Raw genomic sequence first — 27,722 nt, forward strand, 5'->3', positions numbered from 1 at the left:
TATAAATAGATGCCACAGTCTTGAAGAATCACCAACATTTGTTAGGTATAAACTGATCCAGTGCTTTAAGTATCTTTCTCATGACTTTCCTCCATTTCCTAATCGACGTCTTTGCTAATTCCTCTGCATAACAAGTCTCAAGCTGTTCCTTTAAAAGTTTTAGAGTAATCCTCCAAAAGCCCTCTTGATGTTGCAGGTGCACATGTTGTCTCATAAAAAGCACCATGAGAGGAATAAAAGGAAATAAAACGATGTCTCCCTCTGTGATAGGAATTCAAAGCCTGCAATGATTCACGCTCTGAACTTTCACAAAGAGATTCCTCCCTTCTCCCCTCTGAACATTTCACAGCATATTCCATTTATGGCTTGTCCCTTAAATCAAAACCATCTGAGTTTCATCTTGACGTCTTCATGTTCTACAGAGCAGCTATGATGATGATGAGGAGCAGGGACTCTTCATCCTCTGTTACCTGACCTCTCTCATCTCTGTGGTGGCCTGAGGCGTTGACGTGGATTTCTCAAAGTCTCTGGCTATCACTTCGTTCTCACCCAGTCTGCGCACACAACGCTGCACCATCCGGAGGACTTTCTGCAACCTGCGGTCCAGGGCTAAGAGGTGGGGCTCCATCAGGATGGGGTGTAAGGGGTCTGCCTGCAGGGACTCCCTCATCACATCGCTGAGCCTGTACTCTCGTCTTGTCAGGAGCTGAAGACGCATCAGAGTGGAGCGCTTAATCCTGAAGAAGCAAAGAGGTGAATTTGACTTTAAAAGTCTTTCTTTAAAAAAAGTATGGTGGCTCTGAAGGGGACATTTGCAGAAACACAACACAAATACATTATACATTACAACACTTCACAGAACACAACTAACCCTTGCATACCTCCCAAAAATTGCAAAATTGTTTGTGCATTTTTTGACCCTCAGGGCCACCATAGAAGAGACTCCATCATAAATCCACAGACTTGCACAGAGATTTGTAGCTTTTTACTTACATGCAGCACTGAGACAGAGGGGCCAGAATGGACATCTCATCCACAGAGTGTTTCCCAAACCTGAACACAGTGTTTGAGGAGAAAATTAAAAACACATAGCACAAATCTAAAACTGTTCAATTTGTCTTTGTGACGTCTTTCCTCACCCTCTGGCGTTGTCCAAGTGAAGAAGAAAACCTTCATCACCAAATTTGGTGAAAATTTCGTAGTGGTGCCTGTCCATGTTACCTGTATCAAAGGCAAAAAATCATGAAAAAATTAAACAAGACAAAGTTCAGGGGTGGATGAGTGATGTAGTGGTAAAACATACCTATTAGGAAGTCAAAGATGGACATGTCTATGATGTTGAGCAGCCTGTTGCCTGAGTTATATGGATACATCTGCTTTATGGTGTCACAGTAGAACGGATTTACCTCCCATCTTGAAAGAGAAAACCAAAAATTAGTTGTATTTATGAGAGCTTCAGCAAATTTGAAACTCAGAAAAGAGCGTGAGTAGATTTTCAATTGCATTTAAGATAAAAATGTAATTTAACTCAAAGTACCAAAACAAAAATAGCAGATTTTATTTTCCCCCAACTTGGAAAAGTCTTTCCTGAAAGAGGTAAACATCCAATTTGTTTCACACCAACAGAATTTAGGAGAGTCTGGCTTTTCATTTCATGTTGAAGAAACACTTGAATTTACAGTCTCCAACCAAAGGCCACCAACTGTCTGGACCACAGTTCTACTAAAGTTAGTAAAACCGATCCAGTATTATTATGCCACACATGGGAATAACATGTGGCAGCAAAGACAAAACAAACAAAATCTATTTCAATAAAAGGCTGTATAATATGAGTTTTCAAGTCGTACTCTTCTCGTCCGCTGAAGGTGTAGGAGCGTATCCAGGGGTTGGGGATGGAGATGCGGGGGGCAATGCTGAGGCCGGGTAGGTAGGCCGACAGGGAGCCTTCCAGTAGGTCAGGGTTTCCACACACAGCATACTCCGTCTTACACACGTACAGGCACTTTGCAAAGAAACAGGTGTTGCTGGCTATCACAAAGAAAGAATATTGAAGAAAAGTCAAGTTTCCTTATTCCCTTTTCTCTGACAATTTCTCTCTACGTAGAACATAAGCAATAAATGGGCTGATTTCAAGCTACAATGGGGAGCTCATCACTGGTTACTAAAACACACTAACTAGTGAAATTCATTCTTTGATACCTAAAGAAGCAATAATGTCACAAAAAAAAAAAGTCACAAAAATATACTTGTAATGTCATTTTGATTACAGGGAGCGCCACAATCAATGTCAACTGGAGCTTTCTAATATTAACAGCACAAGTATTAACTTTTATTTTGACTAAGACAGTTGAATTTTGCTACAATTCTCTTGGTGTCTGTTCAATACAGCGCTAATAGATGACAGCCAGAAAAAGGTTGCTACAGTTAGCATCACAACAGGAGAAGGTGATGGGGAGCAAAAACTAGGCTACTAGCATCTTAACAGATTAAATAAATAAATAAATAAATAAATAAATTTGATGTTGTTTTCTTTTAAAACAACATTAAAGCTTCTTCTCTTAAGTGTTATGCTAACAGCTAACTAGCTATCCCTGTTAACTTCTTACAGACTGCACAGGGTAGTAGGCTGTTTTACCACTTTTTAAAAAATGAAAAACCCTATTTTTTATACTTGTAATTTGAAAGAGACACACTATTCTTTTTACCAGGTGAGGTGAAGAAGACTCCTCGTAGGTCTTCATTGTGGGTGACTTGAAGCACTTCCCCCGTAATGTTCACCAGCCTGCCAGAAACCGGAGGAACCCGCCTGAAGTCCAGGATCCTGAGAAACAGGTAGGACAGACGCAGAAGAAAAGATAAATGTAAGGTCATCTGGGTACAAAAGTTCACATTCGTACAGCTCACTCCAGTGTTAATCAAATTCTTATCTCAAGCTTTTTACTGAGCTGAACAAGACTGAGTGGTCCAATTTTTTTCAGATAAACATTGTTGGTCTCAGTATACTTAAGCTGGCTGCGTTCAAAAATGCTATCAACAGCTTATGTCTCCCTGAGGGCCATATTTCAGTCATGACTTGCAAACAGCAATCACACAACAATCAGTGTGTGAGGCTGAATGGCGGTTTCTCAAATCCTCGGCTTTCCCTCAACTGCTGATTGCTGGCGATGATAATGAGAGCTTCTGGCAGCCACCATAGACACAACAGAGGGAGACAACCCGCTGCCACAGATGAAAAAAATACCACAATGAATTAAAAATGGGAGAAAGTTTCTCTGGTGTGATGGTAGGAAGTGTCCCTTCCTCATACTTTAAAACCTGATTTAAATACAAGCAGATATTCAGTGTAGAAACTGTAATTTTAGAGGTTGAGGTGTTGACATCGATGAATTACCATGTGTGGCTTCTTAATGACACGGTCCGGCTCAGATGACAATTTGGGAGTGAATCACCCCACTTAAGCCTATGTGTGATTACAAAAAGACGTGTGTGTTCCCATGTTTGTTCACAGTCTGAGGTTTGTGCTGATCAGCTGGTTTGGAAATCATGGGTTGGGTGACATGTTGCAATCTATGAGTAGGATGGCTGCTTTATATGTTGACAAAGGGAGTCATGGTTTTAATTTACAGCTATTTGTTCAAGACTATTTTGGATTTTTTGGACTGACTGTGGACTGGAATAATCTGTCCTGTAGTGGAGTGTTGTAAAAAAGGTGTGCTGCATCTGTCTCAAGGCTCCACCAACCCACGAAACGGTGTAAACTATGGGTGTATGCGATAATTTAAGAAAAAAATGTCAATTAAAAAAATATATATTGAAAGTGAAAGCATTGCAAGAGTACCTGTCAAGGTGAAAGGCAGCAATCTCTGCATTGTGTCTCTGAAAATCAACAAAGTAGAAGAAATCCTCTGGCGTCTCCTCATCCCTCTGCTGCCTAACACACACAGACACACACACAGACACAGTCAAGATGAACACAGTGATCGGGCTGTCAGTAACAGTAGCCTGTGGAGTATAATCAACACAACAAATACTATCATTTTAACTGATACCAGATGATTTAGCCTGACATAAATTAACCTGGGATTTGACCCTGGATAATTCACTGTCATGTCAAAAAATGCAAAATTTGAGGTTTTCTGAGACTGAGACCCAGGTTTAATGTTTTGTTTATTTCTTTTGAGTACCACTTTGTAACGCAGCTTTCTTTTTTTTTCTATATCCTCTGCAAATAATAAAGAGCCCTTCTGAATTCATGTAAATACAGTTTTTCCTATTTTTCAGGTTACAAAACACACTGGTTTCAGAAGCAGATCAATCTGTATCAGGGCCTGCATTTTAAAACCTGACTCTATAACTCACAGTTGAGTGGCAGATAGGTGCAGTGAACAGTTTACTGAGCACAGCTGTGTTTGTGTTGTGGCGCCTTTTGTTTTGGACACATGGCTTGCTCTGCAGTATCTGTCGGCCAGTTAGTCATTTTGCACACTGGACGTTTCTCTGAAGGTGCCTGGTTTTAGGTAAGTTCATGAAGGAGCTGAAGCAGTAGACTATATGGGTGCAATAGTTTTTCATCACATTCTCAGCCAAACAGGGTCAATTCGAAAAATCAGTGTATGAACCAATGAGTGGCTTCATGACAGTCAGTACAGTACAGTACATGACAGTTTTGTATAGTGATTAAAAACATTAATAATATATATTTTTTAAAACTACAGTTTAAATTTTAATTTACCAACGGGTCCTGTGATTATTGTGCTTAAATAAGCAGCATCTTCCAGACTGAATAAAGCAAAAGTGAAAAAAAAATGACTGCAGTTCCTCAAGTGTCCACTTGAGGCTGATTCCAAAAGTCAAGGAATTCCCATTAGAGCCTGCATGATAACGCCCATTTCTACAACAGAACCAAACATACTTCATGCCCTGTACTTTACACTGTTTTGGTCTCAGTAACATGTTGTTTTCTTGTTGATGTTTTTTTGAAGTGACAACTGTCTAGGGTTTTATATTTTGTTCATTTCCTATCCATTTTGGTTAAGGCGTGCCAGATTTTACAGACAAGTTGTAATGTTTTTCAGGTGTCCGAGTTTTGAGTGTTTTTTCGATGGTTTGGGGTTGTTTTCTTTTTTGATGAATGGGGTTTACTCAGACAGGACAGTGGATAGAGGATCAAAACTTGGAAGAAAGAGAAGAGACTTTAGGGACTACTGTCGGCTACTGGTTATGTAAGAAAGACTACAAAGGAAGACTCTCAGTCACAGTGAAAACTGTTTTCATTCCACTGTCACACTATTCAGAGTTACATTTTGTCGATGAGAAGAAAAGAAATAGCCGTGTGGTTCCTTTAGATAAACTGCCACATGTCAGAGCCAAGGTCACCCCCACCCCTGTGGTATCCACTGTATCTCTGTTACCCACAGCGCATTCTAGTGGTGAAAGTAGTGGAGTAGAGTCGATCAATCGGTGAAGCCTTCACCAGGGAGTCGTGAAGTGTGCATTCAGATCTCACCTCATGGGTTTGAACATGGCTTTGGCAAAGTTTTGCATCTTCAGAGCCAGCTTCAGGTGATGTCCGCTGGGCTTCACAACTGGAGCAGACAGAAACAGAGACACATCTTTCAAATGTCAGACATCGGGTTACGCAGAAAGCCGCTCCCTCTTTACTTTGTGAAAGCTTTGGGGTTTAAATGTCAGCCTGACAAAAGCAAACACTACTTATCAGGTAACTGAGTCAGTATCTGGGTTTTATCGTAACGCTCTAGAGGCCAGTTCAGACTGGAATATTTCCCAGATCCGCCAGCTCCCTGTGATAAAGTAATTGGTGGTTTTGGTTGCAGCACAGCCTGAGCCCTGCTCTTTTCTGTCTGCCTGTATATGATTTCACAGCATGAGGCCAGGCTAACCACACACACACACAGACACACAGACACACTGACACACACGCACCTCCCCCTGCTGTGCTCTGTGAGATTTCAGTGTATTAATAGTTAACAATCATATAAAGCTTTACAGTTGGGTCTTTTTCTGACAGGAAGTGACTGAAACGAGTTATAAACAGTCACTCTTCAGTTAGTGCAGTAATGAGAGTGTCTTTTGAGGTTAAATTTAAACCGTCTGGACGGATTGTTTTGCTGCATTTTCTTTTGGCACTGATCAATGTTTGTGTGGTCAGTTGAATAGCTGAGGCACCATGAGGACAAAAAGTATACATGAGCAGAAAAATGACTATAGAAAACTGAAACGTATAAGAGAAAACTTTATGTTTCTACATGAGAATAGGTGTAGCAAAGGCTTAACATAAGCTTTTGTATCTTCTTTAGAAAACTTAATCAGTCAAAAGTGGCCTAAGAGTCTCTGCATCACTTCATCACTTATCTGTCCACAGCTTTGTCTTCTTTAGTAAGAGACTGGAGCGTAGGTGGTGTTGGTTAGAGCTCCCTCAGTGTGCACACATCAAATATTTAATTAAGAGCTCTGCCTTTGAACCTCAACTACCGCCTGGTTTTATTTGCCCTAAAGCAGGCATCTCATAAAGGCAGATGTGCCAAATAAAAAAACACTCTCCTCACAAACACAAAGGCGGCTGTGTGTGTGTTTGTGTCTGACAGAACTGACGAGCACAGCACAGAAAAAAAAAAGAGAAAAACAAAGAGGATAGTCAGGGATCGAACAATCGTGCTGTTACATGTCGGACGTGGGTTTGCGCAGCATCAGATACGAGATAAAGAACTAAAACCTGAACAGATAGAGGAGGATCTCTGAACATACCTTGAGTGCAGTCACACGCTCCCTTCAGGGCCTTCTCGTCTTGAGTGTAATCTGTGAAAGGTCAAAAATTATAAACTTGTTATTGTTTTTAATGAAGCAGCAAGTCAGAAAACTGCTCTTTGAAGCTACTCTGATGATTTAAACATCCCTTGTGGACAAAAGAGTACATGATTAAGTATTTTTGATTTCAGATGCTCACAGTGTCAACAGTAGCTCAGCTCAATTTGAGGAAATGTGGGGAAATGTTGGTCATCTTTCTTCTCACTGCTAACCTTTGATCGTCATCAAAGGGGACTTTCAGTCTGTGTGTTGTAAATGGATTCTTGTTCTCCCTGAAAAATCCAACCCAACCACAGATACTGAGAAATACTATTTAGTATTTTATCTCATTTTCAGTCATGGATTATGAACATAAAAATATGTAAAAGTGAGACTGTTTCAGAATCACTCGTAAAGTCCTCACAGGCCTTTAAGTGTATGTTTTATGATTGTAAAGGGGAGATCTGAGGAAAAGTGGCACTGCTGCAGTGACAGAGCTCTTCTCTGATTGGTCCAACAAAGCAGGATATACAAGGTGAGGGGGAAACGGCAAATCTGCTTTGCGTTTGTCAGTCCTGAAGAGAATGCTGTGATGAGAGCCAAGTTGTCTGCCATGATGACTGTTTTTTAAAGTTTGTCTGCTGCAAACCTTTAGAAACTGACCAAATTAATTGTTTTTATCGTGGATGTCCTGATTTCACTTCTTCATCTGAGATTTCCTGCCATGGATTCTCACTCATTATGAATTAAACAGAACCAACAAAAAAGGAAATATCAAAGCAGCTCTCAGTGGGGAGAACATCTGTGTCCTAATAATTGACACATCTGAGAGTAATTTTTATTTATATTTTCAAGATGTTTTGTGATTTAGTTCAAGGAAACAGTGAGTCAAGTCCTATTGTCTCCAAAATGTCAAAAAAAGAAAACAGGAACGTCCATCAGATGACTCTTTTCAGTCAGTGTTTCTGTTTTATCTGATTAGTTTTTGTACTCTCCTTGAATACAACAGGTTTACTTCTTCTTTTCTCTTCTTTCACAAAGTCACATCCCCTTGTCTCTGTCCTTTACCTGCGCTGACGACCGCCATGCTCTGCATCTCTCTGAGGAGTTTCGGGATGGCCGGGTCGTCACGTGAATACAGGGCGTAGCGGTTGATCCCCAGGTGGAACTTTACCCAGCTGGCATCGGGGTCAAATGTCACCTCGTGCTCGGTCACTGTGATGTTTGACACTGCTGCTGCCTCACTGTAGGCCTTCATATGTCTGAGGATAGAGAGCCAAAGAGAAATCCATAGCCAAATCATTTTGATGCTCAGATATCTAAAGAGGACTCATACGCTTTCTTTCCTTTGAGTTCTTGTAAATGCTTTTTTGGTAGGGGACTGAAAAAGATCAGGGCTCTGGCTGCGGTGTAGTTACATTTGGATTACTCAGCTTCAGAAAATATGCTTTTTTTAGAGGCAGTATTTTATTCTGGAAGGACTACAGAGCGTTTGATGAGAAAATCCATGGCAAAGTGGATTCAACAGGTCCGCTTCCAACAAAAAAGTATTTTTAAAACACGGAAGGAAAGGAACTACAAAGGAAACCAATCTTCAGGTTTCCACCTGCAGCCAAATATGTCAGTCATATATATTTTTTTACTTCATTGGTTATCATGGGTTGTCTATTGTTTATAGAAGCAGCTGTAACACATCTTTAAATTTCCACAGCCTCCTCTCTGTGCTATACTTAAAGCCAGAGGGGAGGAATAATCTGAGACCAAAACAAATAAGGCTGTGGTTAGAGAGCAGCAACACATCACCGGAGCTGACCGCGCTGAGTGGGACGGTCATCTCTATCACAGGCTGGTTGAAGTATGAAGAGAGGGGATAAAAACATGCCAGAAGGTCAAACAAGGGATGAGGGATATCAACTTGTTCACTTGTTTTGACTACTCATTTTGAGGTGTTTCTGACGTAATCTCCTCATTGTCCGAGGTGAAGATGCTGTTGCAACATTCTGCAACCCTCAAACAAGCCTTCAGGTTATCCATCATGCTCTGCCCAGCTCAGAGCACAGCTCAGAGCACATCCAATTCTCATATTTCTCCCTGTTTTCCACCATAAGAGCCCAAAATGTGCACCTCAGGGTTGACATGTTTGTTAAGAGTTTTTATGTGACATGTAGACTTTTTTATGACGCGTAGTCGTTTTACCGCATCCTGGTTTCTGTGAGTGCGTGTGTGGGTGGGTGTAATTCTTCTATCACACGCTAACTCACAAGTGTGTTTACATGCACGGATGGTGTGTTTGTCTGTTATGTCAGTGACCCTGCCCTTTGACCACAGTCAAGCTGCAACACGTGCTTCCACTGACTGCTTTACTCTTTCACAATTAAAGTTGAGTAACGCCAGGAAAAAGTCACATGCAGCTGCAAAATAAGTTGCACTGAGGATAAATTTAGCAAAGTGTGAATGTGATTTTTAAAAACGTAGAAGACTGACGTCTCTGTCTGACCTTTCCCAGCGTGACACCTTCCTCCTGTAGTACTCCATCAGCTGCTCCGCCTGCAGCAGCCTCTCCTCCGGCCCCAGCAGCGGGATCTGGATGTTGTACAGTGGGTGGGAAAACAGCCTTTCCAGCTTTGAGATGCCATCATCAGACTCAGATGTGGTGACATCCAGGGGCAGTGCAGACGTCCAGTTTGACAGCTGCGGGGAGGCCAGACCCCCGTGTCGTGGGAGGGTGAAGTTTTTAGGAGCACATGAGCAGAAGTGTCCTGATGTTTGCCTGATGCTGCGCAGCTTTGGCAGCAGGATGAAGTAAAGGTCAGCAGAGAAGATGGCAGTGAGGGTCGTGGCCAAGAAGATACGATCCCTCCTCATTATTAGAACCAAAGAAGAAAAAAGTCGAAAAGAAAAAAGAGCTGGAGTTGATCTGAGCTATTTCCTGGATGCTATGGCATCACTGATCCTCTGCCTCTGGTCTCTCACACACTCAGCCAGACAAAGTGAAGCAGTCAGAGATTGGCCACAGTCTTTCTCTCTTCCTCTCCTCTATCAGTCTGTCCCTTCCAGCCTCACTTCTTCTCCTCCTCTTCTCCTTCCTCCTCCTCTTCCCTCTTTGGCAGCAAAAGAGCCGAGCCGGGAGCAAGAGTGTGTTCGCAACAGTCGCTGACAGTTTGGCTGCTTCCAGGGACCCGCTGCTGGGGAGAGAGCAAAAGAGGGAGAGAAATGTGTGTGTGTGTGTGTGGAGAGAGTACACTGAGGGTGTGTGTGCAGGTATGTAAACAGACATCAAATGACAGGGTTGTGGATTGAGAGTGACGGCAGTGCCGTGTTTTACTGCTTTTTTTTTCACTTTTCTGCAGAAGGATTGTGGACGTGCCCGTGCTGATTTAAGTGTGTGTGAAAGTGTGTGTGTGCAACTTGCCTTGACATTGCTTTCCCTCCAAGAAGACAAGCAGACAGGATTCCTCTCCCTCTGTCATCTTCCACTCTCCTCCTCGCTCACTCCCACTCCTCCTTCATCTCATCAAATCTCCTCCAAATCTCCTCCTTTCACATCATCCCTCCTTTAAACTTTTATCCTCTTTCCTACCTCTCTGTTTCCTTCACCCTTTTCCTCTTCCCCCTCTATTTCTGCCTCTTTCGCCACAGAGCTCCGGTCTGTTTCGCTCCAGGCAAAAAATTCCCAGCTGCACTCTCCTTTCCTGCTGCCATTCCCACACATGAATCCCCTCACTTTCTGCCTGTCACGCTGATCTGCAGAGAAACGCATGTTTTCAGCAAAAAGCTGTGCAAGGGGAAAAAAAAAATTCAAACTCTTGCACAACTTCAAATGAGGCAACACGCAGGGAGAGATAACACCTCCCCACGTTCACAAACCACCTCTTCTTTCCTCTCCTCCTCCCCCCGCCTCTCTTGAGTTCTGGGAAAACATACAGTGTGTAAACGCCGCTCTAAAAAGCCTAAAGCAGCTTAATTCTGGAGCAAATGAAGACTTTGCGGGGCATTTCCCAGCCTGCATCTGTGTTGTTGTTTCCGTGGTATTTTGGAACATCTGTCGTCTGTTTGGGTGTGTGTTTGTGTGCGTGGAAGTCTGGCAAAATTAAGCGTCCATGTCTGGGAGTTGTTCTCCAGGGTGCTAGCCTCTCTGAAGAGAAAACAGGCTGAGAAGGGACTCCTGGAAATTAGCAAAAGGAAGATTTAACTTGCGATATGGACAGATTGTTGGGAAGCTTCTCAAGCACACACACACAAAAAAAACAGAACACGCACACACATGGTTAAGTGTGTCTACCTCCTGTAAGAGCCCACAGCAATGAAAACAAAAAGAGATGCTTTGTTTTGACCAAAATACATGCTGCGAAAAAATCTGCAAGAGGCAAATTAAGACCACGTTTTCCCAAGTGGATGTTTTCACTTTTATTTGAAAACCTGTTTGAAAAATGTCTCACAAGGCACAGAAAAGGTAGCACGCTTTCATTTTGAGTAAAGACCAAACTTTCTATCAAACAGAATAGCTTCTGACAACACATTAATATGTTGTAATCCAGTCCGTCAGTGTTGGCAAAAAGGCGCATCTTTGTTCCAGCTGTGTCCGTTTGCATTCGTCCCTGAGACATAGAGTCATGAAAAGCCTCTGTGCTTGTTTCTTTCCCCTCTGAAACATCCAACCTGTGCTTAAAATAACCCTGCTTTTTAGGGATGAGCGGGCACACATATTTCAAAGAGGGTGCAAAAGCTAGTGTGGAAAGAAGACAGGCAGAAATAGGACATCGAGCCTCGTGTCGCCAATTTGTACAATTCAGCAGTACTTGTGATGATGAGTTCAAGGTGTGTTGTAAGGAAAATGGGTGTGATCACTTGAAGTCTGCCAGCATTCATGTTTGTTGACCCAGAAGTTTCACATATCAGAAGAACTTTTATTTCACACCGCAGATAAGAGTGAAAACTTCCAGGGTCACATGAGGCCACATTTTAGAGTTAAGGATGACTTGAAAGTAGATGTTTGGATTAACATAGCCTAGCTGCTGTTTCTTGCTAGTGCTGCTCTGTTTGACTCAAATTTAATATGCTAGACTAATTTATTGAATGGGAGAAAGTGTCAAAAAATACAACAGATAGCTTCAAAATACCACATAAAAGTTGCTAAGTGTTTCCCTAAAGGTAGACTTTGGCTGGAGCCAGGTTAGCCGTTTTCCCTGCTTCTTGGCAAAGCTGACCTAGCTTGGTGTTTAGTAAATAAACATGAGACACATGACAATTATCTCATTTAGCAGTATGAAAAATGATAAGCTAGCAAATCAGAGTTTCTAGCTGTTTGTGAATAGTTTTTCCACATTAGTAGCATATTTTTGAGCAACAGAGCGAATCAAGCATTTTTCAGTATGTACCTGTAGGTAAAAAATGTCCCTTCAAAGAAACAGTTGAGAAATACCCCCTTTTTCAGTAAGGAGCAGTAAGGTTCAAAACATCTAGCTTGGCTTTAAAAGGAATATTACCTCACAAGCCACAACATGGCTTCCAGTTATTTAAGCTACTAAGTGTCACAAAGAGAATTCAGACAATGTGTTTTGCACATCTTGTTTAGTGAATGAGCCTTTTTATTAAGTGGAGGTTATCTACGCTTGCTAGGCTATGTAGCTCCTTGGTTAGCATCAAATTTCTGACACAGTTCACCAAGTATCTTTTTATTTGTAAGGGGCTGTTACACAACAATGGTTTTAGGATGAAACGCAAAAGTATTTTTGGAAGGCAGGAAGGCAGACAGACTGTATTTATGTCTAAATGTTTATATCTGATTGGACAGGTAGGAAGATCACTTTTCTTTCCAAACCCTGTGAGCTGAGCCTTTTAATGCCAGTCAAACTCTTCTACCACACCCAGGGGATTGTGGGTAAATCCCCAGTGGAGGCATCTCCTGGAAAAAGAAACGAGTGGAGAAATGAAGAGCAGACTTTTCAATTCAGGCTTTCAAAACAGTTGTTATAAATATGGAGCTGAGGTATCGAGGCTTCCTCTTTTAACAAACATCTAAAGCAGATGAAACAGTGGAAGTGTTTTTAACTTTCTGTCTGGACTCTGAGCAGTCCATCCACAGAAGAACCAAAAACAAGAAAAGAAGACAGAAATGCATAATGTGGCTCTCAAAACATGATAAAAGGAGCTGAGGTTTAGAGGAACGCACAAAAAAGAAGGAAGTAGGAATAGAAGAAATCTGGCCTTTCTGAACAAAGATATCTAAAATAGAAAAGCAATATTCCTTGTTTTTTCACTAAATCCTTTTTTCATTTTAGCTTCCCATAAATCACATTCTTTGGACAACTTCAGCCTGTCCACAGAACTCTACAGCCACAGCGCCTCGGCCATCGAAAGAGCAAAAGCGCCCTCACATTCCTACATAACTGATCATGCTTTTTTAAGTTGCTGACCAGTGTTTTTATGCTGGCCACCAGATAATGTCTACAAGCCCAGACTACCACAACAACAGTAAACACTCCCTCTATAGAGAGTTTATGTGATGCATTGAAAGTAGAACTATACAGAGCGTTGCAAAAGAGACAACATAGCATTGGATGATTAGTCAGTGCAGCCATGACAAGCAAAGTAAGTTAAAAGTTGTGTTTTGCTGGAAAGCTTCCACTTCATGTTACACACCATAATAACAGGGTAGTGGCATGCTAAAATGGAAATGTTAAAATGCAGGGTTTTTTGTAGTGTAAATAGCAGTCGGACTCGAGCTGCAAACTCACTGAGTTTAGGGAAATTTTTAATCCATACTGGAAAAAATTGAAATTTCCTGGGTTTTGTTGCCATCAACTGAAATAAGTTTTTTTAAAAATCACCCAGAAGATTTTTGCTCAAAAATTTCATAAATTTTATTATTTATTCATTTATTTATTATTTTTTAACGTTATCAACTTGATTTAAAAAGATTGTAGTTGATGTTTTTGCATGGATAACTCCTTGTAACAAACCAAAATGTTTAATATTTATCCATGTTTATGACCAGAGAAATGCACTTAATCTAAATTAGTGAAAATTTCTTTTATTTCACCTCATACAAAAATTCCCCTGGGAAAATTCCAACTTTGAAAATTCCCACTATTTTCCAAACCAGATCAGAAACATTGCTATCAATGCTCCACTTTTTGATTTTTATATAACATGGTCCCAGTTGCAAAAACCCAAAACAGAGGTTTTAGCCTTCAGACTTGATTCAGGATGCCTTTTTTGTCACCCCAAACGACATAGACTTCGATGGGGGATACATTTTTCATGGAATTTCAGCCAAAACTTTTTAGTTGGGTTGCCTTAATTTGGAAAGCCTAGTCATGCTTCTGACTTTTTACCCGGCTGGCTGGCTGGAGCTCGTCTTTTTGCATTGCTAAGCTTATGTCATGCTGCCTCTTGCTTTTTGTTTACCACACAGACATCAGATAGGTTTTGTTTTTTCCATGACTTTATTGATGAGACAGTGTATTAGCAATCTTTGAAAATGACTGAATTTTACAAGCAAGCCAAGAGGAGGGTGCACTGAAAGTTCACCTGCAGGACTTTAGTTTAATGGTGTGAAAACATCCAATCAGCATTGACTGCTGTCGCGGGTGTCATTACACAGTCATCACCTCTCATGGACTGGGTCCTCACACAGACACACACAGATTACAGATGATGGTTGGATGTGGGGGCATACAGGAAAAAATGATAGAGGTGACAAGTGTGTGTGACAGTGGTGTAGCCAGTCACCGTATTTACACTCATCAGCTGCTGTTTGTATGATTGGAGGCTATCAGGGCTTGTTGTGGTCATTCCCTGGAGGGCTGGAGGACGGAGCTAAACTGGATGACAGGAGACAATGTCTGTGTGTGTGTGTGTGTGTGTGTGTGTGTGTGTGTGTGTGTGTGTGTGTGTGTGTGTGTGTGTGTGTGTGTGTGTGTGTGTGTGTACATAACAGTCTTCTTGGGTGTGGTGGCTGAGAAAGCACAGCTAATCGCTTATTTTGGCAAGTCCTGAGTAGTGGGCAGACAGGGGAAGGAAAGTGTAAGAAATGTCTTGCAGATACACACACACACACACACACACACACACATACACGCTCTTGCACACGCACAGAGAAACCTTGAGCTTTTGAAAAGAAAAATTTAAATCTGGCGTGCGTTTCTGGAGCAGAACATTGCCTGAATGTTCCCGAGCTGAGCTCCAGACTTCAGTGGAGGGCTATGTGAAGAATGCTCTGGCTCTTCTCTCCTTAATGTGCTGAAATTGGACGTGATTTAATCAGAGGATCAGGTTTAATTAGCTGGGGAGGCCATCCTGACCGCTGCATATAACCTGTTTTCATGCCGCAGCAGCTTCACACACCCGTACGCACGACAAGGAGGACTCTGACGAAAGTGGTAATTACTAGGCGGGACATTCCCAGAGCATGGCCAAATGTGACTCAGGGTCAAGCAGAGTCCAGATGTGAGTGTGTGTGTGTGTGAGTGTGTGCAGCACCTAGAACACCTGTTCATTCTGAATGGATACTTTCAGAGCAGCACTTTTCCTCTGTAGTTCGACCCCAGTTGATCTCCTCAGGTGCTTCACCTTTGACCCTTCTGAGCCTCAGTTCTTTCCTCTCACTTCTCTCCGCCGTGTCTTCTGTCAGATGTGTCTGTGTTGTCCTGCAGAAGTCAGTGCCAGAGGAGGTATCATATTTTTGCTGAAGGGAATATCACTTGTGCAAACATCGAGCTGTTTGCTTTGGATCGGACAGGTTTCATAATTTGGTTCATTCCACTGAACTCAGATCTGTGATCAGTGACCTCTGCTGGGTCTGATATGCGTGTGTTTGTAGTTACATTTGATTTAAACCAGAACTCTTGTGTAGCTAGCCTTCACTCTTTGTGCTCCTGCTCTTACTGAATGTCTGATTATGATGCAAACATACACAATATTTCATCCTCATAATTTCACGAGTCCACAGAGTGACTTTAGGCCAATCAGCTGTGGATGACACATCTGTATGGGTGAGGAAATGTGGACTTGGGAAATGGGGAAAAATGTTTATTGAAAAAAGAACATCTTGTGCACTTATGCTAGAGTGGAACTTTTTTTTTTTTTACCCAGATTCTGGATGATAAAACACCACTCTGCTCAAAACATGGTCCTAACTCTCAGTGACTTCACCCATGGGTTTCTGGAGAGGCATTAAGAAGCCTAAAGATGTCAGCTGCCACAACGGAAATGCAGACTCTAAGGTCTTGCACACACATAGCCAGGTATTTTCAAAAACGACTCCCCATACATGCATTTTTTAAAAAATACTTTCCACATCGGGCAAATCTGCTGATAAGGGCAGTGTTTTTTAGACCCGTGCCATACAATCAGAATGAACCCTCAACCCTCATTCAGCTCTGACGTTTGAGATCCAATAAACAATTCCCCTGCGTATACAAGAAAACCATAAAATCAGAGATTTTCAAAACCTTCAGCTTGGCCTGAGTTTTTGGAAAACATGATTTTTAGTGACGTAAAACTGTGATTTCATATTGATAGCAGGCCTAAATGTGTGTACTTGGCTTCTTTAAATACGTGTCTCTTCCTTGATGGATCAGTAAACTGAGGGAGAAAATTGTCTGTTGTTTTTGGAGTTTCTAGATACACCTGACAAAAATATTGAATCTGTTATGTAATAAATCAACGTACATCTTGATATTTGGAGCAAGATGTGAGACAAAAAAGAGATCAAGACTTTATCTTGAAAGTGCGTTAAAGACTTCTAGGCCACTTCATCCAACAGTTGAGATATTTTGCTCTAAAACAACGTCTTTGACCAGAAAACCCAAATAATACAGCACAAGCTTTAGAGCCACAGAAAAGATTTTGTAATATTGTCTGGTGCTCTGAAGGTGGTTGACCAATCAGAAGCCACAGAAGCAGTTACAGACAGGGAACACAGTATAACTGTCTGTCTTAAATACACATGACCTGTAGACCTCATCATAAACAATCCTTTAAATATGAGCAGCATCCGACGATAAGTTGAAGTGGTTAGCCATGTATCTCTCTCATGATATGCGCTGACGTGCTCGGTGTTTGTGCTGACTCTGTCTTTCACTTCGCCGCACTTTTTTCACCCTCTTGGATTAGCTCCCTCCTCTCCGCCGCATGCTCCCCAACATGTGACGGGAATGCAGTGAAGCAGGCAGAAAAAGAGCCTGAACCCCGCCAGAGAGTTTATGACCTTTAACCAAAGTGGAGTCTATTAGAGACTCCACCGTCTGTGGAAACAACGAAGGGGAAGTTTGTTTTGGAGGAGGCACTCAACCATGACGTGGTCCTCTATATTAGATTTGGCACAAAGCACTCAGGGCTCAGTGTTGACATCATAACTTGTTTGGACATGCCCAGTATGCTCTACTTTGTATCGGCAGAAATGAATGATATAATCCTAAAAAGCTGCCATGTTTACACACGTCAAATGTGGATTTATAATCTAATATGCTCCACAGGCAGTTTGAGCGTTTATGACCTCTAATGCTCCAATCAGAGAAGAGCTGGCGTCTCACTAAGTGACGCAGGAGTCGATCTATGATCCCTGACCCTTTTCACTCAGAAGACGCTTGTTATAATTAGAATTTTCTCAGATATTCTCCCACTCAGCCTCCTCTTTCCTATAATTTGACATCTACCAGCTCTTGACCCTCACCTTGTGAAAGTAGCAAGCTGATAGATGTTCCACTTCGCTCCCTGTCCAAATGAACCCACTCGAACCCCATCCACAGTCCACAGTCCAGCAGAGCCGCCAGCCGAAGCAGTGAGGATGAACAACCTGTCAGCCACATCCAGGACTTCCACACCTATTAACGCTCCTCTGTGAGCTCTCCAGCTCTGCAGCAAGGGTGGACGCTCACCAATCCCCTGTTTAAAAGCACACTTATTTTATCTCTTTACTCGAATTAAGGCAGTTGAACACTTGAAACATGCATTTTCACCTCATTTTGCATCTCCAGCCCATAGTTAGAGATGTCCCAGATCTGAAGCAGGCCTGTTTTGTCTCCACTGACCAGGATGGTGTTTTTGAGCTGATCTGAACTCATGCAGACGACACACTCGGCTGGTTGCTCAGAAGCAAAGAACTGTCCTGAAAGGAGGAAGGGAAACCCAAAAAACATTTATATTTATTTTTATTCCAAAGTTCACACTCTCAAATTCCCTTCCGCTAGATAAATACCTTGATACATGCTGGGTACAGACCTGCACACACGCTAACACATACGCCTGTTGCTCACTTGTACACCCATGCATGCTCGTACACATATGCAGCGGTCACAGGGCATGAATCCCTCACCACTAAACACAGATGGGATCTGGAAACAGACATAGTTGTGGGCTGCCAGGAATGGTAGAGGCTGGAGGCCAAGTCACAGTTCAGCCCGACTGTCACTGCTCTCCGTCTGTAAATCCATCTTAAAGGGGAGGATTATTAAAACTGACAGCTGCTTGTAAAACACCCGTTCTGTTTAGTGCTTTCACCCCACTTATACTGAGGTATTTTTATCACTAATTCAGATTTTTAACTGTTGAATGCAGCTCTTTGTGCTGGAAGTCTCTTCATCTCTCACCATAAGAGTGCGTCTGTCTGGTGACGCTCCAAAAACAGAGACAGCCAGCCTGTGAGGACACCAGCACACCTCTGTGTCTCAGCTTTCTGCTTCCAGCTCGGTGCTGCAGGAACATGAGGCAGTTCACAGGGGGCGACGCTCTGAACGTAAACCATCAAAGAAAATGTTATCAACAAGTAACTGCTTTGATAAACCTCCCAGACACCACATTCCTCACCCTTTCTGCAGATAAAGCACCGGACCTTGTGTCTCCAGCCTCCAGATGACGACCTCTCCATCGTGTGTTGCTGTGGCAATGACCCCCAGAGAGGAGCACTGACACAGGATGAGGATGTCTGACTTGTGAACATGGCTGGACTTCCATGACGTGTCTGCTCTCAAATAAAAATCCTATAAATGTGCAGCAAACTCATTATCTGTGCAGCTTTTCATATAATCTCTGTGAAAAATAAGTCACTATGATGTCGTCAGGCTCTTCTTCTAATTTGAAAAATGTGACACTCTTGCACGTGAAGTCACATCTTGTGACAGTTTGCAGATGTTTTGAAAATGCTTGTAATTGTTTGTGTAGCTTTGTGGGAAGCTGCTCTATTTTTCTCCTGGTTTGCTGATTTTGTTTACACCTCAAGGCCATAGTGTTGTGGTTTAGATCTTTTAAAAGACGTCACAAGCATTTTTCTGGTATTGCTCAAACATCCTGGATTTGAATGTGATTTTATGTCATTGGCTGATATCTTTTTCTCATTTTTTTGCCCTCAGATGTTTTTTCTTTCTTTTACAAGCCTGGCTCTGCTTATGCAGGAATTCTAAGATGGGCAACATCATGAGTGTGTAAAACACGACTGAAAATGTGCTGGAGAAGCATGAACGCTGAATGTTTCGACTGTAGTCCTCCAGGGATGAATGTAACCACAGAGCAGACGGTGTTTCAGGGTTCAGAGGTAAAAAGTAACACAAGATTTCGAGGTGTGAAAATATGTGCGCCTGCACACCCAGACTTTGGTTTCACTTTGCACTTTATACTCGTGTTTATTCTGGCACTAAATACCACGTCTTTATTTCTTCAGACATGAGGGTCGGTGTGTGTGAATGTGTAGGTGGCTGTGCTGAATCTTTTTCATGCTCTGAAAACTTCGAGACATTTTTCTGCATCCATCAAAAAGACATAAGAAGTCAGACATCATCATCTTTTTGTGGGATATTTTATGGTCTAAAGTCGTCTTAAGCCCAAACTGTTGTCTGCATTCTTAAGAAGAACTCTGCGTTTTAAGCCTCCACCAGATTAGTCACTATGGGGACAGATGTTTGTTTGGGACTCATCATCCAGCATCCAACATCTGGGGAAGAGCTTCTGCACCAGACAAAGTGTGAAGAGTAAGACTGTTGACGTGTGCGACTTAATGCATTCAAGCTATTGGGTCATTAGTGAGTGTGTGTGCGATGCTTCCCAGAATCACCTGTCAGTGAGGAGCTTTTCTGATGTATTTAATGCTGTGATTTTCTCAATAAGAGCATGTGGCCTCTGTGTCCAAGAAGTAATGACCTCTGCTGACAGTCCTGCTGACTGCACTGCTATTCAATGACTTTTTTCTCTAAAAAGAGGGTACTGTGCTTTTTTTAGGCTTTACTGTGTCCCTTTGGTGCCTTTGTAGTAGCTTTACATGATTTACAGCTCAAAGAAATCCCTGTTTTCTCACTTTGATGTTAAGAAAACCCATATTTCAGCCTCTGTCTAAAAGGCTTCATTCCCTGCTGTCTCTGATTGGCCAGCCCTCTGGATCTATGGGCAGACTTTGGTGTTTGAGGCCTTCCCCTCCTATCCTTGTGTAGATCTTGTGCTGTTATTCAGAACAGATTATTTTTAGCAACCGGAGTTTTTACAACGTATGAATATGTAGTGACATTTGGTTATAAAACGGAGCCCATGTGGAAGTGCTAAAAACCACAGTTCACTGAGTGTCAGCCTGAGGTTGGCTGTGAGAAAGACCAGAAACCATGTACACACCAAGCCTAAAAATAGAATTTTAGGGCTAAAGAAAAAAAAGAATTACAGTCTGGTTGAAAATTGGCTTGGCTCTAATTGGCTAATGTCACTATCAGCACACTGTATGGGGGTTGAATTGTTTTCTAACCCAGTGTTTTGGAAGACATTAAGATATCAAGTTTGTCCAATAAGAGGCACAGCTCATGTGACTGACAGGTCTGGTGCCCTGTAGCTGTAAGTAAGGAGGCTAAAAGCCCACCTCTTGAATCAGCAAATCCAATATGGCCCCCACTAACGACCCGCTTCATAACCCTGCATCTGGAAGAGACGAGTGATGTTGCAGAGACTGTCTATATATTATACAGCCTATGGTTAGCTCGTGCAATGCTAATGTTATGCTAGAGCTTAATGTATGGACTGTTATAGCGCCAGTCTGTGGATTGTGGATGGAAACTTCTATCAGAGCTGATAGACTACAGGTAAATAGTGATATTTTCTTTAGATGGAAAACAGTTTTTTATCTTTATTTTACCTTGGCAGTTGAAATGTTGTACTGAGTGATCCTCTGGCTCAACCCTACAGCTAGCAGCTGATTGTCAGGAAGACAGGTCAACGTGGCGACATCAGACTCAGTAACTGGCTCCAGCTTATGCAAGTTCAGGCCGTTAAATAAGTCCCACACCTGCCCAGAAAGAGCCACCTGTTACTCTTTTATCCAAATGCCTAACATATGAAACAACATTAAGAGTATTTTTTGCATGTTTGACCTTTATAGTTCCATTTCGGGCCCCTGTGATCAGCCGTCTGTGTGAGGAGTCAAGTGTCATACAGGTGAGCTCTTCCTCTCCATGTGCATTCATTATCTGCAGCCTCTTCTTCCCTGTCTCCATGTCCCACACACACACAGATGAGTCAACATATCCACTCACCACCTGCCTCAGCGTGGGGTTAAACAGTGCACAGGAGAGTGCAGGACCACTCTCAACAACCTGTCCAGGTTGTTCTTCTTCATCTGGCAACCAGCCGCCTGCCCTTCTTCTCGTGTCAGACAGATGAAGCAGAGCGAGATAATCTTTACATGCAATGATTAAATGAGTCTGCTGAAGAAGAGGAGGGTGAGAGAGGAGGAGGGGGAAGTTGCTGTGTTCTGGGACATGCCCTGGCTGTAGACAGGGGAACTGCAGGTGAATGGTTTTCAGACACTGATGGCTGGAAATGTCCCAAACCCTCAACTCCTGAATGACAAAAACAAATGCATGCCATTAAAGAGGAAGGTGACGGTTTTCATTATTTATTTAAAGCTACCATGATGATTTTTAGCTGGTTGTTAGACAGACCAAAAATAATTCCAACGCAAGAGATCAAAACCATCAGCAGCAAGACTAAAAATCTCAGGATGGTTGTTTTTTATATGCCCATAACAGATGTTTGGGTGGGGAGTAGTTGTCTGATAAAGTGATTTACAACAGAGAGGGTAGTTTTCTGCCTTTTAGTTAACCAGTGATGCTTTCGACTGCTTAAAGAGAGAAGTAGCTAGAATATTTTTAGCTGAAAAGAAAACTTATTCAGGATCAGCAAAGAAATAAGGTGTCCCATATCCTCCACAGGGGGCGCCACTGGAGCTTTAATTGCTTGATTTCAAATGTTTTACTTATACTTGTTTTTTTCATACTGCTTCAGTTAAAACTAAGATTTAACACCCTATTCCTAAATCTTGTGGTCTGTTTCCCATGGTAAGTTTAATCTTTTTTATTTTTTTTTCACTCACAGCATCTCTGGAGTAGCTGATAATCTGCTCCACAGGTTCAAAGATCTTAACATCCAACACAGTGTTTCTGTGACCCCACAGTGTAGCCACGGGACTCGAGGTCACAAACCGAGTCCACAGCCTAACTGCTCGATCACTCCCTCCTGTCACCATCAGCTGCAGAGATTCACTGTAGTCAAAACATTTCACTCCCTGAAAAGACACAGAAAGATAAAAGCTGGTACACAGAAGATGTGATTCGTGTCTGCAGAAAAGTTCCATGGGGGAATTTCTCAGGGTGGGTTCTTTATTAAAAGTTCCAGACAGAAAACTGAAGTATAAAATTAGTGTACTCCTTCATAAAAAGCCCATGTGAATAACAGGAAGCCTCACCACCCACTTTAATAATGTTTTGTGTAAAAGCATTACTTCTTTTCTCCACAGACACAAGCCACTGAGTGATTTAGGCGAGTTGTCTTTAGAGAAAAGTGACTCGTGTCTTACTTGTTCCATTTGATAAAACTGGCGAGGATGAATCCAGCGACTCTAAAAGCAACCTAAAATAATGTCACATTTGAAGAAGCAGAACCACAGCGCAGTGGCTCACTCTCAAGTGGCTGACTCAAGCTTTTCAGAAGATTTGAGCTAAATAACTAAGTAAAATGAATTCAGAATGGTGGTGATCATGTAATACAGAATGAAACAAATCATAGACTGCAACCAAAAATCATATCAGCCAAGCCAAGCATTAAACTCATCTGCCAAAATTAAGCTAATGCAACATGTTGCACCGTTTACAGAGTAATAACACAATGGAAGTACAACCACAACGGCACAATATACAGACAGTTCTCCCAACAGACACAGAAACGTTGTGAAAATTAGTAAACATTCTCTTTTTTAACTTCAGCTACGATGATTATAGCTTTATAAGGTCTCACCTTGTGACATCCTTCATGGTACTTATATTTCTACAACACGTACCAGTAACGTGTCATCATCTATTTGGCTTTATGAATCAGTCATGAAATAACATTAGCATTATAGCTATATTTATCAAAGCTAAAGTTAAGAAAGAAAACAGTGTTTTACTTGCTTTCTCAACTTTTCTTTGCCTGTTGGATAACCGTCCGCTAAAGTTGATCTCTTTTGCTAAGAGGCTGTACTTCTTTTGTGTTGTGGCTTTTGCATTCATGTTGTCAAATTGTGTTGAAAAGTATCCACAATTTTTCTGTAACTGCTGAAATGAAAGGAGTTAAAGTGGATTTTGAACCCAACCAGGTGGGTCAGTGCCACCCAGACCAGGATGATGTGACCCATAGGTGTCAATCTGACCTCAGTGCATGTATAAAGTGTGTAATGACAAAATACTGTCAGTTTTTGGTTGTTTTCACATTTTAGTCTCATACTGCTGTCAAGAGGGTAAAGGTTTAATGCAGTCCTATTTTGATTGGTAACATGCCCCATCTCTGGCATCTGGCATCAATCAATGGCTGATGAAAACTTTTATCAAAGTCAGTTACCTGCTTGATTTTCCAAACATACGGCTCCTGCTTCAGGGTGGCCTTCATAAAAACAACAGAGCTATGGTCACTTTCTGATGATGTCATAATCGTGTTGGTGGTGAGCTCAAACATCACTCTGTTGATTTGTTTCTGATGGACCTTCGGGAAGTGTTGGTATGTGACCATGTCGCTGTGTTCATGGAGGTCCTGTTGGTACCAATCAACACATGATACTTTTTCCAGGATGATCAACTTTGCCAAGTTCTTTTCAAAACAAAAGTCAGGCTTACTGAGAAAAAGATCCTCTGTGGGTGTCTCTTGGTCTTGGATAGACTCTTAAAAAGACCCCTGGAGGGGTTCAGGAAGTGCAGGAGGTGGACTCCTCCTTTTTCATCTCCCAGCAGCAGCAGAGAGGGTTGCTCCGGATGCTAAGCAGAGTTAGTTTAAAGCTTTATTCTGCCACAGTGATCTTTTCCAATTCAAAAGAAAACGTCAAATGAAACATAGTCCTACCTGAGCTTTGTGACAGTAACAAAGAGCTGTGGGGACGCTATGAAACCCTAAAAGCAAAGAAGAAGAAATTTCCCTTTAGGTCAGTGTTTGGCGTGTAACTGACGTGGTATGAACTGTGGTCAGAACAATGTGAGCAATCATTTCACCAAACAGCTGGACGTCTTCGAACACACTGGTGGCAGAGATGTTGAAAAAGTGCAAGTCCCTGCAGTTGGTTGCTATGGCAACTTTATGGACATTGCTCATGTAGACAGCATCAGTCGTCCAGCCTCTGAATCTCCTCATGTTGGCAACTTCCTCTGTTGGGTCTCCCACAAGCTGGATTAATTAAGTTAAAAATAAAAACTTTGAGAGTGCGCTGGATGTAAAAGTAGTGCGCTGATGTCACTCACCCCTGCACTGCTGAGGATGTGTAGGCTGCTGTTCCAGACACTGACCTGACCCCCCTTACTGACGCTAATATAGCTCAGTGGAGGAGGATGGGGAATGGCGAGCACACGAACTGTCGGCTCCCGCTGCAAAGGAAAATGTTTAAGAATAATTATTAAAAAAGGTCACAGGAGTAATAAAAGTGCTACTGTAGGAAAAAAAGTTTTAGAAAGAGGGAAAAGTGAAAAACTGAGAGAGAAAATATGCACTTAGTGTAACCTCTCACAGACTCTTCAAGCAGTTGGTATCAAGACATTTTATTGCTTGCATCTGTAATCCTTAGTTGGACTGCAGCAGCATTATGTAAAACTGAAAATCCTCTGTTTTATTCTCAGTGCTAACGTGAAGCTGTATTCTGACCTTGTTGTGGGAGCAGTGCTTGATTTGCAGCTGAGTCTCTAGAAGAGCTGATATAGGGGTGGAGGCCCGCTCTCTCTCTTTTGACCCCAAAAGCAGGTATGAACACAACTTCTGCCAATTCACCTCCCCACTACAGCATGAATCTACCTGAATATAAAGCAGTTTAAGGACCAACAGTTGACTTCAGTTATTTTTTTATCAGTATTTTTATAAAGTTGTTCCTCCTTACCTCGCTGAAGAATCTCTCTACCCATGTGTCCTCAATATCTGGACCCATCACAGACCTCATAGTTTCTCCAAACTCCTCCAACGTCATCCCTCGCTCTTCCCTCTCTTTTTTCTTTGATCTGTTTTCAGGAACCTGTGCCTCAGCTTCTGGAAAGGTAAAAGCATTTCTCAGGAGCTGCAGGTGATTGGTTGTCAGCCTCTCTGCAGTGCTAACTCCACAAGCTGGATCACTGTAGAGTAGAGGGAAGACATTGTTATCCCATCATATCTTGTCATCTAAAGAACAGAAACAGCCTGTTGATCAGCTGAATGACTGTGACTGAGTAAGTTCACAGATGTAAGCAATCAACATTTGCAACCAAGTAGAAAACCAAGTAAACACAGTTCAGTTTAACATCTAAAAACACCCAAAAGAGAATCCTGACCTTTCATTTATGAACTTTATGAACTTTCATTTATGAATGTTGTCCTTGATTAATTTTGACAAGCTGCTTTTCAATGTAACAAGAATTCATATCCGCAATACTGCCCCTTTATTTACTCTGCATCTGATCAATGCCAAATTTTTGCACCATCACAGAACATTAGTTTTTGTGATTAAGTCATGTCAGCATGAGGAATCCTTCCAGTATGAAAACGTTGCCCTCTAGTGGCACTAATGGTACAACACAGCCCTGAAAAACAAAACCCTATAATTTTATCAAGTGCCTGATGAAACAAACTGATCTAAAACACACATGGGAATATGTCTTCATCTAACAGTCCTAATGTGGGCACTTGTACCGAAAGAGTAGATAATTGAAGGTTATTCAATCAATCAAGGTGTCCTTCTCCTCAAGCAACTCATGTGTGGACCTGTTGCTCAGGGTAACGAGTGCCTGCAACACTATGGTGCAACAACCTGGCCCATATCAAGCACAAGTGCTTCTTCACATTAATTGAGGGATTGTTCCTCACATTCCTTTTATTCCTCTTGATTTGTCATTTGTAAAGCATGTTGTAACACCGTTTTGAAAAGTGAAAAAGAGAAATGCATTTGCAGAATGTTAAACATGAGAGACAGAAGACATTTTTATGATCAAAATAAGAAAAGGCAGGTTAAAACTCACCAAAATCGGCTGTGTGGTATTTCTGTCTCATAAATAATCCAAGGATTTTTATGTCTTTTTAGAGCCTCCATACTAAAAACCTAGTCACTGTTTGAATTCTAATTTGATTCCTCAGAACACCGGAAGCTTTGTCTTCAGATGACCAGATTTAATCCAGGCCGGTGAGTGTTTCAAGTTCTGTAATGCAGCTTCAACCACACAGTTCCCTGGGTCTGAGCTCCCCTCAACATCCTCTCATGTCTTCACATGCAGGCCCTTTGTTAACCTCCTCCTCTGTCTTCTCATGCAAACCAGGTTTTCTCAAACAGAACCGTTTGTCTCTTCACAGAGAGGGAAAAAATGTCGTGCTCTTTGGAATGTCTCAACGTGTTTGACCACCAAGACACAGAAAGTAAACCAAGGAGAAGAGAGGGAGGTCTGCTGGGGGTAAAAAAGCACACAGACCAGCCCTCTGAGGTTAATCATTTAAAGAAGAGAAGTTAATCCAGGAGAGCTGAGATTCTCTAGTCTTCCATTTGAGTAGTTCATGCAATACAGCAATGAAACTCTTGGATGTTTAACTGGGCTATATCCATTTAAAGTTTTCTAATTTGACAAATTAGTAACAACAAAAAGCCTTACACACTCACATAAAGCTGTTTAATAATTGCCTCAGCATTTCAGCTTCCCACCTCAGTGAGCAGAGCTGAGTCATGTGACCTCCCACTATGTTAAATGAAAGTTAGCTCCCACTCTGCAGACTCATAAGGACGTGCCTTGTCTAAGGACTTGCATATTGCTGCAAGTACAGCTTTATTGTGGCTACTACTTTTACATGATCAGGCTTTTAAACAACTAAAATTAAAAGTTTTAATCTGAAAAAAATGTGCCTTTGGTAAACTATTGTTCATTCAATAAAGTAGCTCTTCTTAAATTTATATCAACCATATGGAAGAATTACTTACAATGAGTAATGTTTCTTTATTCTTTTGTTCAAGGTAGGGTTAGTTTGAACTATTTTTTCTTCCAGTATAGCTCGCACATTTACCATCCGAGCAAATATTAATTATCTTACAATAAGTTAATCATTTTCTTATTTTTTTTTGTTTTCTGTTCTATTATTGTGTGTTTTTTATTATTGCACTCTTGCCTTTTTATTTTAACTGTGTTTCTTAAGAAAGATAAGGTCTCTTTAAATCAAATTTTGGAGTTTGATATGTATGCAAATAAATAAATGAATTCATTTATAGGAGTAAAGTTAATAAAAAAGATTAGTTACTCAGCAAATGAGGGGGTATATATTGTTAACACTGATCCACTTGAACATCTGATATTACTCTAACATATTTGTTTATTATAAATCATGTATGATGGCCTGATTTGTATGTGGTTCTGTTTAAAAGCTAATTTTTAAGGGCAAAAAGCTAAGCAACAGTAGGTCTAGTGTCAGTTGAATATGTTATTCCAGGG

The 27,722-nt window shown here is 41.6% G+C and overlaps 2 protein-coding genes across 3 annotated transcripts in view; both read right to left on the reverse strand.

Moving 5' to 3' along the window:
- Window positions 1-10,592, reverse strand: fam20a (FAM20A golgi associated secretory pathway pseudokinase). Of its 2 annotated transcripts, none has more exons than XM_074663159.1 (12): window positions 10,217-10,592; window positions 9,302-9,986; window positions 7,873-8,066; window positions 6,766-6,816; window positions 5,507-5,585; window positions 3,839-3,931; window positions 2,706-2,821; window positions 1,848-2,028; window positions 1,304-1,413; window positions 1,140-1,221; window positions 994-1,053; window positions 1-737 (listed from the first exon to the last, which is right to left on the reverse strand). In XM_074663159.1, exons 2-12 carry the CDS (start codon window positions 9,667-9,669, stop codon window positions 467-469), a joined length of 1,605 nt encoding a protein of 534 aa, XP_074519260.1. In that variant the 5' UTR covers window positions 9,670-9,986; window positions 10,217-10,592; the 3' UTR covers window positions 1-466. The 2 variants fall into 2 exon arrangements, with proteins under 2 accessions (XP_074519260.1, XP_074519261.1); XM_074663160.1 differs by having other exon boundaries at window positions 9,302-9,989.
- The window catches only part of LOC141785461 (cilia- and flagella-associated protein 337), an 18,326-nt gene continuing 467 nt past the window's right edge, over window positions 9,864-27,722 (reverse strand). Inside the window, 17 exon segments of the mRNA XM_074663789.1 lie at window positions 9,864-9,986; window positions 10,385-10,548; window positions 15,319-15,455; window positions 17,483-17,694; window positions 17,769-17,917; window positions 18,399-18,536; window positions 18,593-18,788; window positions 20,915-21,064; window positions 21,150-21,617; window positions 22,151-22,342; window positions 23,653-23,841; window positions 23,925-24,062; window positions 24,148-24,194; window positions 24,294-24,465; window positions 24,540-24,662; window positions 24,937-25,083; window positions 25,166-25,394. Coding sequence (XP_074519890.1) covers window positions 9,864-9,986; window positions 10,385-10,548; window positions 15,319-15,455; window positions 17,483-17,694; window positions 17,769-17,917; window positions 18,399-18,536; window positions 18,593-18,788; window positions 20,915-21,064; window positions 21,150-21,617; window positions 22,151-22,342; window positions 23,653-23,841; window positions 23,925-24,062; window positions 24,148-24,194; window positions 24,294-24,465; window positions 24,540-24,662; window positions 24,937-25,083; window positions 25,166-25,394 — 2,974 coding nt within the window.

Source organism: Halichoeres trimaculatus, unplaced genomic scaffold (assembly GCF_033239565.1).
Source record: "Halichoeres trimaculatus isolate MK-OKI-2021-1 unplaced genomic scaffold, fHalTri1.1 fHalTri1_scaffold_23, whole genome shotgun sequence".
Taxonomy (NCBI): domain Eukaryota; kingdom Metazoa; phylum Chordata; class Actinopteri; order Labriformes; family Labridae; genus Halichoeres; species Halichoeres trimaculatus.

Bases quoted from the DNA above. Each gene is read 5' to 3' on its own strand.
- fam20a (XM_074663159.1), bottom strand. From the start codon at position 9,669: ATGAGGAGGGATCGTATCTTCTTGGCCACGACCCTCACTGCCATCTTC. The intron at 2,822-3,838 runs GTACTCTTGCAA...CCTGTTTCTCAG, and splicing joins GCTGCCTTTCACCTTGACAG to GATCCTGGACTTCAGGCGGG. The intron at 2,029-2,705 runs GTAAAAAGAATA...TCTTTGTGATAG, and splicing joins AGTCTTCTTCACCTCACCTG to CCAGCAACACCTGTTTCTTT.